Here is a 16436-nt window from a genome sequence, read left to right as displayed (position 1 = left end):
TGGTTTAGCAATTCCACATGCCAGTAAACATCTCAGCAGCCTTAATTCCCCTCTGTCTGGCAGCAGGGGAGGCTGAGAGGCTTCTCCAAGGTAACAAGGATGTAAAATCCTACAACACAACACTTCGTGACCCTGCTCCCATGAAAACCACTGCCAGGATGGAGCCACCACCGAGGGGAGACAGCAGTTCCCTGCTGGGGACTCTGAGAAAAAGGAGGGAAAGGGAAAAAAATTACTTACATTTTCAAACTTTTTGACGTAGTTGTAGGTAAGGATGTCGGCTTCCTGGAGATCCACGTCAGGATCCAGGGGCTCTCCCACCAGGGTCTTCCAGAAGGAGGGCAGGAGGTCCAGGGGCAGAGGAACATCTGCTCTGATGGCAATTCCCAGGAGCTGCCCAAAGAAATGGAACAGCTGCTCCTCGGCGTAGGTGATGGGGCTGGGAGTCAGGATGTACTTCCCCTTCGGAAAAAAAACGGGCACACAGAGCAGGATTTGACAACTGACAGTCCTGAGGGGCCATGTGGTAACAGGCTGGTGGAAACCCTGACTGGAACCTCAGGAATAACGTTTATTGGCTACAGAAGGACCTGCAGAGAGCGGCAGGGAGGCTGCGTACTTTATACACTGATAGCACGTTATCACTTCATCAGCAAATCGACACCCTACTTGTTTTATGCTTGATATTTCAGTCTTTCAGTTGTGAGATGTTTCTGAAATACAGCCTGGATTTGCAGAGCCAGGTTTGATACACAGTTGGTCTTAAGCTGAGGGAAATGGCCTGTTTCCTACTTGTGAATATTCCCAAGAAGGAAGGATCCCTCAACTACTGCAAATTCTTTGGGCCATAAGCTTTATCTTGTTTCTAAAGAACATCTACTGCACAAAATAAGACACTAAAAATGCACTAAATAGCACAGATGGAGCATCTTATTCTACTGGGAATGTGAATGACCTTCCTGGTGATATTCCTGGAATAATACCTAGAGTTCACCAGTTTGGGACAGAAAATCTCTATCCCAGACAACTGAACCCCATTTACTCTGAACTCTGACCAGGAGTCTTAATTCTGCTACATTTTGCACTTTGATGACTTGGCTCCTTCCCCAAGTGCCTGTTGCACATGAGGTGCAACAGGGATTCACCAAGAGCCACTCCCAGCTCCCTCAGGATGTGGGACCTGCCTGGTTACATGTGCTGGGAGGGGCTGCTGATGTGAGGCCTCTCTCTGTCCCTCTAAACAAACGTGTTCCTCTCCTGTTCAAACCCAGCATCCAAAAAGAGAAAAACCACCTCATTTTTGGCACTGAGATCTCACACCTTGTTCTTATTGACGGCAGAGCTGGGGCACAGCAGGAGCAGGGAGAGCGAGGAGCTCTGGAGCTCTTTGCACACTTGCCAAAGGAAGTGACGGAAAGATCCACCTGGGAAAGAGACAGGGAAAACAAGGAAAATATTGATTTGTTTCCTGTTGAATTCCTGAGTGCTGCTTTGTCTTCCAGCACTCTGAGAACAGCAGAACTGTCTGTCCCACCAGCTGGCCTGCAAATGGGATTTGTTGCTGGATTAGGAGATGGATGGTGCTGGGTTACAACAATGGAGTGTTTGCACAGGTAGGAGCAGTGAGGTGATGCAGAGACCAGCACAGATGCTGAGCCACAGACATAACATTTATCTCCTCACAGCTACTGCCAATAACCACCACAGACCTCCAAAAGAGAAGAATTCCCCTGGGAGAAGGCAGCAAGGAGCCCCTGGCTCAGCTAATGGGTGCACACTCACGGGAATGTTCCTTTCCATATTGGACAGGAGTTGATGAGATGTCTGTTTTGGACTCTCTGGCTCCATATTTCCCCCACAAATCTCCAACAAGGACCACAACAATCAGCACAGACCACATGCATTTGGATAGCAGTGATTGATTTGCTGCTTTGACCGTGGCTGACACCTGCCTGGATACCCCAGCAATTATTCAACAGCTCTGCAAAGCTGAATTGCCTCATATTGTGTTTAAACTAGTCTCTTCCTGAAAATACAGGCTATGCCAGCAGAATAACACAGTCAGCTTTGTCAGGAATTTGAATTGAATGTTGTCTAGTTTAAATTCGTAGGTGTTGTTTCAGTGCAATTTGGTTTAATAAGAATTGTATCATTAAATTCCATCATGATTCAAGTAGAAAAATAACTAATTGTGTGGTGGAGAAGAGGGACAGATTATAGATCCCTTTTCATAAATTCCATCCTCTTGCAACAATTATGTGCAATATAGAGATGGTGCTGGGAAGGGAAAAAGGAGACACTGGACTAATCTGAATTTGGGTAAAATGAACAAGTCTGAACCCTTTAGGAAGAAGCCTGAAATCTGACTTGATTTCAGCTTGGCTGCATCTGTGAGGTGAAGGGATAAGAAGGCAGACAAATACAGAGAGGAAAAAGGAATGACAGAAACTACAGATCTGATCAGTAAGCAAGAAAACATCCTATTGAAAACACCCTAAACATTGTTTAGGGAAAAATATACATGTATGCTCCAAATAAGCAAAGAAATCCTCACGAGAGTATCTGCCATGAAAGGGCTGAAGGGCAAACTGAATCCTTCCTTTTCATCCTGAGGTACTCGGAATTTCCTGGGATCAGGCATGTCAGATGCCATTTACTATTTCCCTGTGCACACCCAGAGCCCACAGAGCACCCGAGAAGCCGCATGCAGAAGGGGATCCCATTCTTTCCACCTGCAGGACTATGAACACCACGAAGGGAACGCTGCTCCCTGGAGTTGACAAGAGCATGTTCCAGTGAAGCCCTGGGCTCTGCCTGGTCCTGGTGACTCTGTCAGCCCCACTTACTGGTGCCATGGACCTCCTCCCCAGTGAAGCGGATGTTGAAGGCGTAGGTGGGGTCCCCCCCACTGGCCAGTTTGACGCAGAGCTGGGAGGAGGGGACGCAGCCCAGCTGCCGCGCGGCCTGGCAGAAGTAGGAGTTCTCCGAGGAACGGATCTCCCCTGGGGAAACACACAGGGAAAAGAAACCCCCACGCTCAGAGCCTTTGTATTCATCAGCATCTGAGCTTGGGGAGAGCAGAGTTGACTCGTAGAGGGTTTTGGAAAGGATCAGTGCTTCCCATACCTCCAACAATTTCCAGGGGATCCAGGGTGATTTCTGGGGCTGCGTGGTCGGCGGTTCTTTGGACAGTGGCATTGAGCACCCTGTTCATTACAGTGACTTTTGTGTCATAGAAGATTAAACCTGAAGAAACAAACACATTTCAGTACAGTTAATTCACCCTTCTACAATCTTCTTTTCTGAAATTCTCTAATGGGCAACGGTAGAATAATAATTTCCCCTTCATTAGGTAGGTGAGACATGGCTCATCTATGCTCTTTCCAAAAAGCATTTCACAGAATCCCAAAATGGTTTGGGTTGGAAGGGACCTTAAAGCTCACCCAGTTCCAGCCCCCTCTATGGGCAGGGACAGCTGCCACTAGATCAAGTAGCTCCAAGCCCTGTCCAACTTAGCCTATTTGTTACTCATGTTTTCTGGAATAAGTGCACTGGGATAGAACACTGATGAACACAATTCCAGTGCTCTATAAATAGATCCCAGCAACTCCACCACAACTTCTGTAAATAGAAACACTTTGCCAAATAGTTGTCAGACATCTGGGATGTTTTGACAGTAAAGCTTCAGGCAAGAAAACATGATAAAAAATAGGGCTGTGACACTGACCCAAAAATAAATCTAATTTCTCTATAAAGAGAAACCTCTGAACATTCCTCTCTTCCCCATACTGGTTTACAAGGTTTTTTCCAGCTGGGCCAATAAAAAAACCTCCTTAACACACTGACACCTCTGGTGAATTCTGTATCATCTTCTTCAGAAGACAAATTTGGGAAGTGTAATGACCTAAATCTTGAGTTTACTTATTGTTGTGAGGGCTGTAAAAACCACTTTAAATGTTGATGCACAGCAAGTATTTTCTTGATCTCCCTAATTCTACAACTTTGATGACAAATTCCTGGAACTTTCACCTGATCTGCTGCTTGTTAACAACAATTTTAATTTATGGATGCTGCCAAGAAGATAAAGGAACATTGAAGGCCACCCACAGACAGAACATGGGCCAGCTCCCTCTGTGATCAAGGGGCACAGTGTCTAACAACTTAATTGAAAGAATGAACTCCCTCTCCTTTAAAAATCAAAAGGAGCAAACTTTCCCCCCCCAGTGCCCTGGGCTGGTGCCGTGTTTGGTGCCCCCTCCCAGCCCTGCCCAGCCACCTTTGGCCTCCTGCAGCAGGGCAGCGATGCTGTTCCCGTACATGTCCGTCTGGCGCAGCTCCACCAGCGGCAGGAAGAACGTTTCCAGCGTCGTGTTGAGGGACTGGAGCAGAGCAAAGCGCAGGCGCAGGCTCTCCACGGGAACATCTGGGGGGAACATCCAGTCAAGGACAGAAAGAGACCCCACGCCTACTGCAAAGCCCATCTTCCCAGCAGGTTTGGTCCAGGAGCCACACAAGCTGTGTCTAAAGCAGTCCCTCTGATCCCAGCACTCGGGATGCAAAACCATCTGTGATGTTTCCTCCTGGATCCCTCTGGGTGTCTGTGTCCAGGATCTTTCATCGTTGCTCAATTTGCATTACATGCAGACCTTCTTAGAGGAACTTAGTGCTTAAAACAGGATTTAGGTGACTAAAGTCTGCCTAGTCCAGAATGGAAATTCAGCCTTCCTTCCCTCTGCAAGCCAAACTCACCAGGTGTTTCCTGCTCCAGCTTGATCTAGGAATTCTGCTTGGAGAGCAGGGAGCAGTTGCAGTGCATTCCTAACTTTGCCCAAGCACACCCAAGGAGAGAAGACCCAGACTCAGCGACCCCTCATCCCACCAAGGCTCCAAGCTCCCAAGGAATGTCCCTACCCCTGGGGGCAGCCGGGTGGTTCGGGAGCACTCCCCAGCCTTCCACTGGAAAAGGCCTCTATGCAAACAATCTATACATACTCAACAGACAGGCAATCCTGGGATCTGCTGCATCGGCTGGATCCAGATACACCTCATGGGGATGGAGCCGTGCTGGAGTGATGGCCAGGTGACGGCACAGCCTGTTGATGTACTGGACAAGGGCCACATCCATCTCCAGGGTCCACTTACGGGACGCTTTCTGGGCATGTCTGGCATCGATGCAGGCACACCTGGAGGTGAGAGGTGTAAAACCTGGTCAAACCAAGCCCTACACTGCTCACTAAGAGCATTTGGAGAACCACACGTGTTGTAGGAACTACCTGGAGTTGAGCTCTTCTGTCCCCTTAAGCAGAGCTGTTTCATTACAAAAATTCCAGTCTGAGGACAAGAACTGATTTATCCCCCATTTTTCCTCACTGTTATTACACAATTAGGAAAAAAGGAACTGCCTACTAAGCTCACTTAGTGCACTATCTCCTCTGCAGAAGATATGGGGAAAGGAGCTATAACAATTAGCTTGTGGCCTGACACAGGGAGATAAGGAGAATTCATTTAAGGGACTTTATTCTTGTACAAGATTAAGAAATTAACTGTTCCCTCTTCTACATAATTTCTGACCCAGTAAGAACCCTGCCAGTTAAACAATTACCCAGTGCACTGATTGTGGAAGGAAATCAGAGACAGATGGAGCTACAATTCTCATTATGACAATTTATTATCCAGTGTGGAAGTTATAAAGGACACTATGGCATCTGATTTTCTTGACTATGCTACAAAAAGTCAGGAACCTGCATTTGGGCAGCACAGGGACTCCTTCAAAGCAGGTTTTGAGAAAATAACCAATTTTCTCGACAGGCCTTGCAGCCATGGATGGAAATTGGAGTGTTAAAGCTACTTGGAGCAGGAACCCTTGGGATCAAGATTATTAAACTGAGCACAATGAATCGGTATCACATTTACAAAAAGATGTGCAAAGTTTACCTTTCAAAGTGCAGGTCATACCCACAGGAGAGGATGGCTCTCCACACACTGCGGATGTCCTGCTTGGAGCGGTCCACCACGAATCTGTGGAATCCATCCAGGGTCAGATACTTCTCCTCAGGAACTGACAACAAAGATGAGACCAGCAAACAGTGAATGACTTGCCCTAAAGTTTAAACCTCACACAGGACAAGGGGATGGCTGCTACTTCCAGCTTTGTCCTGGTTCTCCCATCCCACCAGGGATCGTTCCAACCATCCCAATGTCAGGTCCAACCCGGCCCTCAGTCAATGGCACGTGTTCCCTCCTCTCAAGGACACGAGTCACCCACTACCCTCTGGAACAGCTCCATCTAACCAGCTATCAAGGATCCACACTTGGCTGAATGTTCAGACTCCCAGCTTCTGAGCTAACCTGGCATTTCCTACAAGGAAGAGCAGAGTCCAAGCTCGTGTCTGTTCACTCTTCCACCTGACTAGAGAAAAATTCCAAGCATAACCTCTGTCAGGGCATGGCTGTGCTGCCTCCTCCACAGATACACTTGGGAGGTATCTGAAGCTTCCCTTTTATCCAGTTTCATTTTTGTAACTTAAGAATTTCCAATATAAATTGAGAAATATGAATAAAACCCACCTGGTTCAAGCCCATGATATCCTAACTCCCCACTACAAAAAACCCTTGAGACCACACCCCTGAGGAAGTTCTCTACTCAATGTATTCACACAGTCTACACACTGTTGGATGAATGGCATGAGCACAGTTTGCTCTCACACTCACAAGCCCAGATTTAGAGATACAAATAAACTCAGCATTTTAAATCACTCTTTCAAAAACATTAAGTTAGCCTCATTAAAAACAAACCAAATCTATCATGATGTCATATAAATGTCAATAAATAATTTTTTTTTTCTACTATGTAAAGCCATAAAAAATTCTCTCCAGCTCCTACCTTCCTGTTTCTTTGTGGGAGACTTTTCGGGGTCCTTCTCTTCAGGTTTGCTCTTCTCAGGAGATTTTGGCTTTACAGTAGGTTTCTTCTCACTTAAGGCTGTTCGGCTGAGGGACAAAGTGAGTATTAGGATCCAAGTTTTCCTTCATCTCTCCACAGAATCCCAGAGTGGTTTGTGTTGAGAAGGACCTTAGAGCCCATCTGGTTCCATTCCCTGCCGTGGGCAGGGACACCTTCCACTAGACCAGGGTGCTCCAAGCCCTGCCCAACCTGACTCAAGGGTTCAAGAACCCAAAACATTCCTTGAAGGTCTTTTATAATCCCAAAGTTGCCTTTCCCTCTTCCAATCCATAGAAATACAGAGGGAGAGGGAATAAAAAAATCTGGATTCTTATAGAGAAATCAACTGTTTCACAAGTGCCAAAAGGCTGAAGACACCAACCTGACACTGTTGAGCATGGACTTCTCCTTGGTAGGGGGTTTGGTGACCGGGCGCTTGGTGCTCACCACCTTCACCGGGTGCTGCTCCTTGCCCGCCTTGTTGTACTTGCTCTTGTCAAATTTGGGCTTGGGCACCCCATACTTCCTTAAAATCTTCCAACACAGAAAGGGAACGATTACCCAGTGCTCTCAAGTGGCCCAAAAAGATGCTGCAAACAGTTTTCAAAGCACTACCTGGGTGAGCTGGTCCTCGAGCACCTTCTTGGGAGGGCGGACGTTGGTGAAGAACACGTGCAGGAGGTTCCCAGGAGTCTGGGAGTTGATCTGCTCCTTGCTGAGGTAGATGTCAGACACCTTGATGGGCTTGGCTGGGGTCAGGCTCAGCATTTGCTCAGAATGGACACAGCTTTTAAAGATTTCTGTGAGGACTTCTCGAGCACCTGGGACCAATTTCTCACCTAATAAAAAAAAAACAAACAAAACAGCAATATGGTACAAAATACCCTGACAATTCTATAGGATTTGCAACGTGAAAATATATTTTCCATTCAAATATTCTATCACAGGGCACTTGCTTTGACATAGAAAATCACTTTCGCAGGGAAAATAAAAAAAATCACTTCTGTAGGGAAAAAAGTCACTTTCATAGGGAAAAGACTGACCCTTCTGCATCCATTTTTGACAGAGAACTAACTGAATGTTTTCTCCTGTTTTGGCCACATACTGTAATTATTATTTGAGTGGGAATGAAAAAAGTAAGACTATTTATGATGCCAGTACAAAAATTATGTGGTGTAGACAGACAGCAACACTTATCAGCTGAACTAGTAAGTCAACTGAACTTCCTCCAAGTATTATCCTTCCCTGATTCAGGATTCTGGCCCATTCCAGGTGTTTTAGGGTCTGTACAACTTTCATGCTCTTAAAGAATATAAATTACTCCTTGTTCTACTTGACCAATTTCTACTCTAAAGTTATGCTGTGTCTAACAGTGGTAAATTATCACAGTGTTTATTTTCTCAAAGAAGTCCCTAAACAATTCAATCAGTAGTTTTTTTGGGTTGATAAGTTTTTTTGGTATCTTTTTATTTATTTTTAATTTATTGTTTGATTAGCTGTGAGGACAGTTGAGCCATGTTCAGACTGCAAATAGCTGCTGGAAGGAGGAAACTTGCTGTGAAATTCCTCCCTGTCACTCCTCAATTAGTGAGTCCCACCAAATCAAGGAGAATCTGAGCCCTGTATCCCAAAAACTCCCCCAGTACAAGTGAGGTATTTGCCAGTGTGAAACCACATACCTTTTATTGACTTATCATTGAAATAATCTTCTAGTGCTGGGCTTCCTTGGGTGTCAAATAAACTCTGGTTTACAGTAGAAACAGTTAAAATCTCCTCAGTTGACATCTCCATCAGCTCATCTTCACCATCCAGGCTGGACAGGCCAATGAGGTCACTGCTGTTGAACAGGCTGGCTCGGATTTTCTCTATTTTAGCTCTTGACCTTATCTGTAAAATAATGAAATTAGTTATCAGGAACTCTGAGAACACAAATTAACTTCCAGTTATACGGATTTGGGTTTTAAGCTTTCTCCCTCCTCCTTACAGATAAGCACTATGCTGCTCTTCCAACTCTTCTACATCAGTAATTTGATATCAAAATTCAGGTTCAGCCCAGAAAACCTCATTTAAAGATCATCAGGCCACTGAAATTCCCATGTTGTGAGTTAATGAGACACAGCTCTGAACCAGCTATTCCATGTCTTAGTCTGGAGACAGTCCTTGGAAACATCAAGAAGCAGAAGGTGTCAGACAGGTAACCTGTCATTATTTATAACTCTACAGTCCTTGCTTCAATTCTCCACTCAGAAAAGTCTTAATTAGCACAGGGCTTTAAGTCTCAGCTGCACAGATTGGGAAGAGGAACAGTAACTTCTTTATATTCCCAAAATAACAGCACTGTCAGAGCAGCTCCAGACTCAGAGTGGTTTCCATGTGAACACTGGCAGCTTTCTGGACACACTTCATGGGTTACTTCAACCCTGGGGGCTTCGTGTAAATTAACAGCTCAAGAATAGCAAGAGTTTCCATCTGAACAGGCTGATTTTCTTCCAAAAGGGAAACTGATACAATCCCAGACTACACAAAAACATCTCTCCCTTCCCAGGCCATCAGGAATGGCTGTGCTTTTGGAAGCTCCTGATAAATCTGCAGCTGCTGGTGTAAGGACAGAGAAGGTTCTTGTGCAGAGCCAAAAACCTGCAGTGATCCAGCATCAATGGCAACCACCCACAATGCTTTTAAAATTCATTTGCAGCCACACATCAACAAAATTTATCATCTCTCCTCAAGCAGTTTTATAGAAGAATCCATAGATGGTTCAAAATCTGTGAAAATGTGCTCATTAAACATTAAATAATTGCCTTGTGGGTCAAACCAAAAGGACACGAATCTCTAAATCCATCTCAGCAGTAGCCAGTAGTAAGTCTTTGACATGAGAGAGGAAATGAATAAAACTTCCCCTTTACATATTCTCCCAGCCTCCAGAAACCAGAAGTTTAAAGATTTCCTAAACTGAAAACTGCACTGGCTGCTGAGTTTAACAGACACCAATTTGCAATCCTCCAAGAATTTAATCCCTTAGGATTGGCTTCAGCAACACCTTGTGACAATAAACTCTACAAGAACACACAAGAGTTCTTCCTTCCTTCCTTCTGCTCTAAAATTGCTGCTTGATAACTCCACTACTTGATCCCCTCTGTTCTCTGAGAGACACTGAATGTATCTGAGTCTGTGAATAGTAGGAAGTCAGTGTAGAAGGAAATTTGGAGTTCCTCAGCCATACTGTCCAAGCTCGCAGCCTCCCTGGTCTCATGTGCCCTTTGACACACACTTATCTTGCACCCAGAAACCAGCTCCTAGAGTCAGATCCCATTCTCCCAGAACCCCCTGACCCCAGAGGCCCCTCTCCTACCTCCACCACAGCAAAGCCCTTGATGGGCCGTGACAGCAGGGGCTGGTTGTCCAAGGATGTGACCGTGTACATGGACCCCACATCTGACACTGATGCCGTTTCCACATTGTCGAGGGGTTCCCCAAGGCTGCCAAGGCTGCCCAGGCTCCCAGTGCTGCAGTGGGAGAGATCCAAACTCTCCTGGCTGGAAACAACATGTGGCTGTTCCAGCAATCCAGGTGGGATGGCCAGTTCCAGTCCTGCTTGGAACTGGTCCACGGAGATGTCGCTGACGGTGCGGGATATCCCCTGGGAGCTGCAGAGGGAAGCCTGGCTAGTGGATGCTGAGGCACTGACACTCATGGCAGGGGTGACACTGCTGGAGCTGCTGATGTCCAGACTGTCCGCGCTGCTGGAAACAGTTGGTTTCTCCAGTTCAGTTCTGCATTCGCCTCCTTCTGCTTTGTCCTTGATTTTTTTGGGATCCTCTTCCTGCAAAGGGATGTAGATCTCATCTTTGAAGACCCCCCCGTGGGCATTGCAGGCCTTTCTGATGGCACTCCTGACCGTGCCCTCCTCCAGGTGGGTGGGGATCCCTGAGATGACGAGCAGGCGGCTGTGGGCCGTGGGACCCACCAGGGCCTGGCAGGCGTCTGCCACCGCATCGTTTGTCACCCCCAGCCCCTGGGGATCCTTTTTGGTCAGGTGCCTGAGGATTATGAGCAGAGTCAGTGCTCTGTGGAACCACAGCATGTCCTCAGGCTTGCTCCCTCCGATGCTGAGGAGGGCGGCGTCCGTTTCGGCCGCTCTGGACGAAGCCCTTTTCCCTGAGGACGATGTCTTTTCCCGCTTCATTTTGACCTTTTTCCGTTTTGACAGCAAGCTTGGACTCTGTGGGGTCTGTCCTGGAGAGGATGAAGATGAGGATGAAGAGTCACTGAGATTCGGGGCACTTGTGGACGATATCACATTGGCTGTGACACTCATGTTGATGGGCAAGGTTACTTCTGCCACAGCGAGGCAAACTTCCATCAGGGCATGGAAGTACGTGGAGAACCTTCCCTGGTCGGCCGCTCCAACTCCAGAACCACCACAGGCATTCCCAGACACCCAGTTCTGGGTTTCCTCATCATACAGCTTGTGAAGCTCTGACTGCAGGGCCATGAGCATGGCCAGGCAGGGGTTGAGCTGCAGGGCAATGGAGGACGACAATCCTGCTGGATTCTTCTTCTGCTCCAGGTTGTGGATTTTGCGAAGCAACTCAGCCAGGAGGTGAAATATTAATTCCTTCACACACGCTGCCATGTCAGTGGTCCAGAGGAAGTTCCCTGTGTGAGAAAGGCAAGACATGGGGTCAGCAGTGTTTCACTGCTTTATAACATGAATTGCAAAAGTAACACTAAAAAAAGCACAACAAAAGCTCATTTCAATAGCTGCACATCTGCAGCAAGAAAGACAGGAAGGGTATTCCAAGAAGTGCAATCAACAGAAAACTTCTGGAGTTTGAAGAAAATTTCAATACAGTGGAAGAACTCAGAAAATTACAACTGTCATTTTTGTTTCCTAAACTCTCTGCCTGAGCCAGCACATTGTCGGTGCTCATCACTAAGGAAATACTGGATACTCACCTAAGAATTCCACTACTTGCAAGAGAACTGAAGCAGGAATAGTGTCCAGTTCATCTTCTGATTTTCCATCCCCATCTTCTAATTTCCAAGTTAAGAGCTGTTCTGTGAATGCCATTGCCAGGGGGAATTCCAGGGGAAGGGAATGCAAGACCAACACAGCTCCAGGAGGAGGAGACACTCCTACAAGGTCAAAGACAACACTTATCATGAATCTAAGCATCAGTAAAGTGAAAGTATTAACATTTAGGATTTTTTTGAGGCTAAATTTATGTTAAGTGAGAATTTTTCCTATAGTACCTTGCAAGAAACAAACAGGAATGTTTCTCCATAATGAAAAATTGATACAATCTACAATTGTAAATGTACAGAGAACATTTTGTTCACATAACAATGGCACAGAACAATTTTGAGCCTGTACATATCTAAATAGCTATAAGATTTCCCCAAACCATTTATTTGTAGTGTGATGTGTCTGATGAGTACTGATGTGCTGCAAATTCAGCAAAAGAAATTAAGGACCTCCAAGAGAAGAACTTCCTGCACCTGGTCACCTTCACAGCTGTAAATCCCACTGTCTTTTTTTGAGGTGAAGAGTAAAAAGAATATTATTGATTTCTCTTGTTTGAGAAGCTGGGGTGACCTATGTATTGCTACACTGCACATTCATTACTCTGCATTAGAGGCTCCTACAATCACTTACAAAAGGAAAAAATATAATCTCCATCTGAAACAGCATCTCAGGCAGCAACAGCACTAACATGAACACTGTAGAATGAGTATTTTGAATAAAATGTTCTGATTAAAAACACTGCTTGTTGAACTCCTGGAATATAAAAATCAGAGGGGAAAAAAACCCCAGATCCTGAGGGATTTAACAGGACTAACAAAGATGAGAATCAGGTGGTTTCCAATGTTTATAAAACTCAGGATTTTTGGTTAAGAATGATTGCAAATTTGTGGTAGGAATCCCTTCTCCAAAAATCCTGCCATAACCACCGGTAGGACTGGTGACAAAACAGGAAGGTGCTACAGAAACAATGACGATCCTTCTGAGAGCACAGTTAGAAAGGGTTTGAGACTGTGTTTAATGTTGTTATTTTTTACCCAGTTTGATGCGCACCTTGTGTGTGGGGGTGATGACTGAGGGGTACATTCTTACCTAGTTTGATGTGCACCTTGTCTGTGGGGGTGATGACAGCGGGGTACTGGTTGGTGGTGGGGGGCGGCGTGAGGCCGGTGTTGGTCGGGGAGGCGTCCCGGGGGTAACACACGGCCTCGATGAGGTTCAGCTGCCCGTTCCTCTTCACTTTGTGCCCCAGCCCATACACAAGCACCCGAGCCCAGGGGGCTTTGTACAGGGATGAACTAAGAACAGAGAAGGAACAGTCTGGTCAGGCTCTAACCAGCTTTAAAAATCTAAAAAACTAAGTAACTACATCGTCAGGGTTACGGGCTCAGTGACACGTCTTCAATCTTTGCCACTCCTGGTCCCTCAGTTACTCACTCTTTGCGGAATCCAGACTGACTTTCCTTACAGGACACAATCACAAATGCAGCCCCAGGGAAGTTAACATCCATGTTGACTTTGGATTCTGAAATTGGGAATTCTTCAGCAGGAAACTGCTCTGGCGCTGCCTGTAACAGAACATTTCACAGTGAAGGATCCCAAACAGCAGCAAACCATCTCCCTCTTCTTTGTTTAAATAAAATACAGCATTGTAAATAAAGGGACAGCATAAGATCAATTCATGTGATGCAGAGTATTTGCTACTGCTTGTGTCTTTAGTGTCCACTATGATCAGAACAGGAATTTAATCCATCCAGGGAAACAACTCTGTGTAAGGGACAGTATTATGGAAATTAGAATCACACTTAAAGCAATGGCTCCTTAGAAAGAAACCCAACACTGCTCATAAAACATGACTAAATATTTCACCTGCAAAAAGGAGCAGATCTGTTTTGTGAGGTCCAACAGACTCTCCTCTCCTTGGTGCAGCGTCCGAGTAATGGCCACAGTGAGCCACTCCCTGATGGCCTGGGAATTGCCCTGGTAGAAGAGGTCTGTGGCAGCACAGGTCTGGGAATGGATGCAGTGTTGCAAGGACTGGGCCAGAAGGATAGAGCTTGAACTGATTGTTCCATCTGTAATAACAAAGGAGAGATCCCAAATTTGGAGATCACTTTGACATGTTAATGCAGTCTGTGGCACACTCGGTGGAAAGAAGTTTCAAAACACATGAAAACAGAGGCTTGTGGAAAACTCCTCCCAAAGGTCAGCAGGAGAAGGGATCCACCTAGGACTAGATTTGCAGCCCTGCCCCAGTTGTTTGTGGATGGCATGGCCCTCTAAATGCCAGCTGTGCTCTTCCCCTGCCTCAGCCCAGCCCCTGGAGGGGTCTGGCAGGGAAACATGGAGCTGTGGAATCACCCTGCCTGTTCTGTCCCCTGGGTGAAGGCAGGCAAACTTCAGTTTATTGTACAAGTATAATTAGGAAGAGTGACCAGAGGTAAGAGCAGCTTCATCTGTTCTCAAGCTTTCTCCACACAGGAACCAGATCACTTTTGGGCAGCCCCAAGTGGGTCTCAAGCCTTGACACCTCATGGATGTCATCCTTCAGCTAATGGGAGAAGCCAAGGGAAACTAAAGTGCAGAGCACAAAAGAGTGGGCAATTCACCAAAATGCTGGTTTGGAAACTGTGTGTTAGCAGGACTTGAATTAGACAAACTTTAAAGAGGAAAAACTGAATTAAAGCCTGTAAACTGGTTCTCAAAGCCGTGCAAAGTAGTGCTGTACTCTGCAAGGGGATTGCTTCCAGTGAGGATCTGTCAGAGGTAGCCAAGTTTCAAAGATATTGGAGGAGGGAACAGGACTCTTTCCAATGGTAAATAATCACTTTCTATTATTAATAGCCTATATTTAGCACTTCCTACTTCCTCCTTATGCTTCAGCCACATTACACACATTTCTCTGCATGCAGAAGAGCTTTGTCACGATAATTGTCTTTGTCAACACTCACTTGAATGAGTCAAAGATTATTTTCCATGATTCATCACAAACATTCTCTAACCAGATCTGTGATTCCAGCAGGAAAAGGACAAACCACTTTGTGAACTGAAGAACAGTTGAATTTTGAAAAGTGTGAGACCCAACTGGCCTTTAGTTTTAGTACCCAGGATTAGAATTTTAATAAAAACAATCTCAATTCCTTACCAGTATCCCACACGGATACTCCCTTCACTCCCCAATAAACAGAAGACCACAAGTGACAAAGGGAAAGGAGCACACTTAGTGGGATCCTAGGAGGGACTTAACTCTCTTGAACACTTTTAGTCAGATTATTAGCAAGAATTTCAGTTTAGAACCCTATACTAATGTCAGGAGTTCATTGAGACATTTCTTAAATATCACCATTATTAACCAACTAATAAAGAAGTATCAAATTAACCATAATTTTTGTCCCCAGAAAACCATTGTACCTCAAAAGAACTGTGATAGAGTGTTTACCAGGAAGAGGTGGTGCAAGAAGTTGGTTGGAGAGCAGCTGCAGGTGCTCCAGGGTGATATCCCGGATGGCAGGAATGTGGAAGAGCCGAGTAAACATGTGGGGAGATTTGGGGGCAAAAATGTTGAGCAGAGCCATCCGACAGTAGAGCTTGGCCAGGGCAGCTTCACTCCTCAACAGCTCTCTAGGGAACACAAACATGAAAACATCCAGTTCTTCTCCACAATAAACCACCTGTCCCTGAATCCAGATACATTCAGATACATTATTTACAAGGTTCCAGTAGATCCAAAGCTTCCTTATTCACTTAAGACAGCACTCAACCTATCTAATTCTGGGACCAAATGAGGGCACATGGATTAGAAACTCTTCAAAGTCAGTCAAGACTTCTTAAACTGCTGGGCAGCAACTGGCTGAGGGTACAAAAACTGAAGGAAGGTACTGTTAGATCAGCACATGTAAAACCACTTTCACAGGATTAAGTAAAATCCTGTCAACAAGACAATTAAAATAAATTTTCTTTATTTCCAAAAACCCCCCAAAACCCTCAGGAAAAAAAAAACAAACAAAAACAACTCAAAATCTCACTACCCCCATTAAAACATGAAGTTAATGAATCTTTGTCAGCTTTATCCAACAATTCCAAAAAGATTCAGAAGTTTATAATGCCTAAAATAATGCTGTAGTAGATAAATGTACTATGAGAAATGCTACAGACCAAGTCAGTTAATACAAATTCAGACAAAACAAATGCCTTGTAACATTTCTTTTTCACCTGTGAATTTGTATGTTGGTGTTATCCAGGGTAACCAATCCATTGGTTGCAGTCCTCCTGTATCCTGCAGGTGGCCTTTCCAGCATGTCAATGGGATACCAGTACCTCACCAGAACTCCCTCACTTCGGAGATAGGTCTCTACTTGTACCAGTTCATTCACCTGCAACACCAAACCCAAAACTGTCAACAAACACAATCATGATAATGTTTTTATTCCTTCAAATCAGCATTCCAAGCATTTGCTCACAATGTGT

The 16436-nt window shown here is 45.4% G+C and overlaps 1 protein-coding gene across 4 annotated transcripts in view; it reads right to left on the bottom strand.

The window, feature by feature from the left end:
* HECTD4 (HECT domain E3 ubiquitin protein ligase 4) overlaps window positions 1-16436 on the bottom strand; it is a 71800-nt gene that overhangs the window by 4862 nt on the left and 50502 nt on the right. For all 4 annotated transcript variants that reach the window (XM_051785470.1, XM_051785472.1, XM_051785471.1 and 1 more), the window contains exons 55-72: window positions 16182-16342; window positions 15409-15590; window positions 13839-14044; window positions 13407-13537; window positions 13062-13267; window positions 11903-12082; window positions 10296-11602; window positions 8623-8830; window positions 7559-7782; window positions 7326-7477; window positions 6884-6990; window positions 5935-6058; window positions 4993-5183; window positions 4277-4423; window positions 3127-3246; window positions 2847-3002; window positions 1321-1424; window positions 241-462 (exon numbers count right to left, since the gene is read on the bottom strand). In XM_051785470.1, coding sequence (XP_051641430.1) covers window positions 241-462; window positions 1321-1424; window positions 2847-3002; window positions 3127-3246; window positions 4277-4423; window positions 4993-5183; window positions 5935-6058; window positions 6884-6990; window positions 7326-7477; window positions 7559-7782; window positions 8623-8830; window positions 10296-11602; window positions 11903-12082; window positions 13062-13267; window positions 13407-13537; window positions 13839-14044; window positions 15409-15590; window positions 16182-16342 — 4128 coding nt within the window. The remainder of the gene's footprint in view (window positions 1-240; window positions 463-1320; window positions 1425-2846; window positions 3003-3126; window positions 3247-4276; window positions 4424-4992; window positions 5184-5934; window positions 6059-6883; window positions 6991-7325; window positions 7478-7558; window positions 7783-8622; window positions 8831-10295; window positions 11603-11902; window positions 12083-13061; window positions 13268-13406; window positions 13538-13838; window positions 14045-15408; window positions 15591-16181; window positions 16343-16436) is intronic.

Source organism: Manacus candei, unplaced genomic scaffold (assembly GCF_025592945.1).
Source record: "Manacus candei isolate 608988 ecotype Guabito, Panama unplaced genomic scaffold, ASM2559294v1 h1tg000020l, whole genome shotgun sequence".
Classification (NCBI taxonomy): Eukaryota; Metazoa; Chordata; class Aves; order Passeriformes; family Pipridae; genus Manacus; species Manacus candei.
The sequence above is the reverse complement of the archived record's forward strand: the minus strand, read 5'-3'. Positions and strand labels throughout refer to the sequence as shown.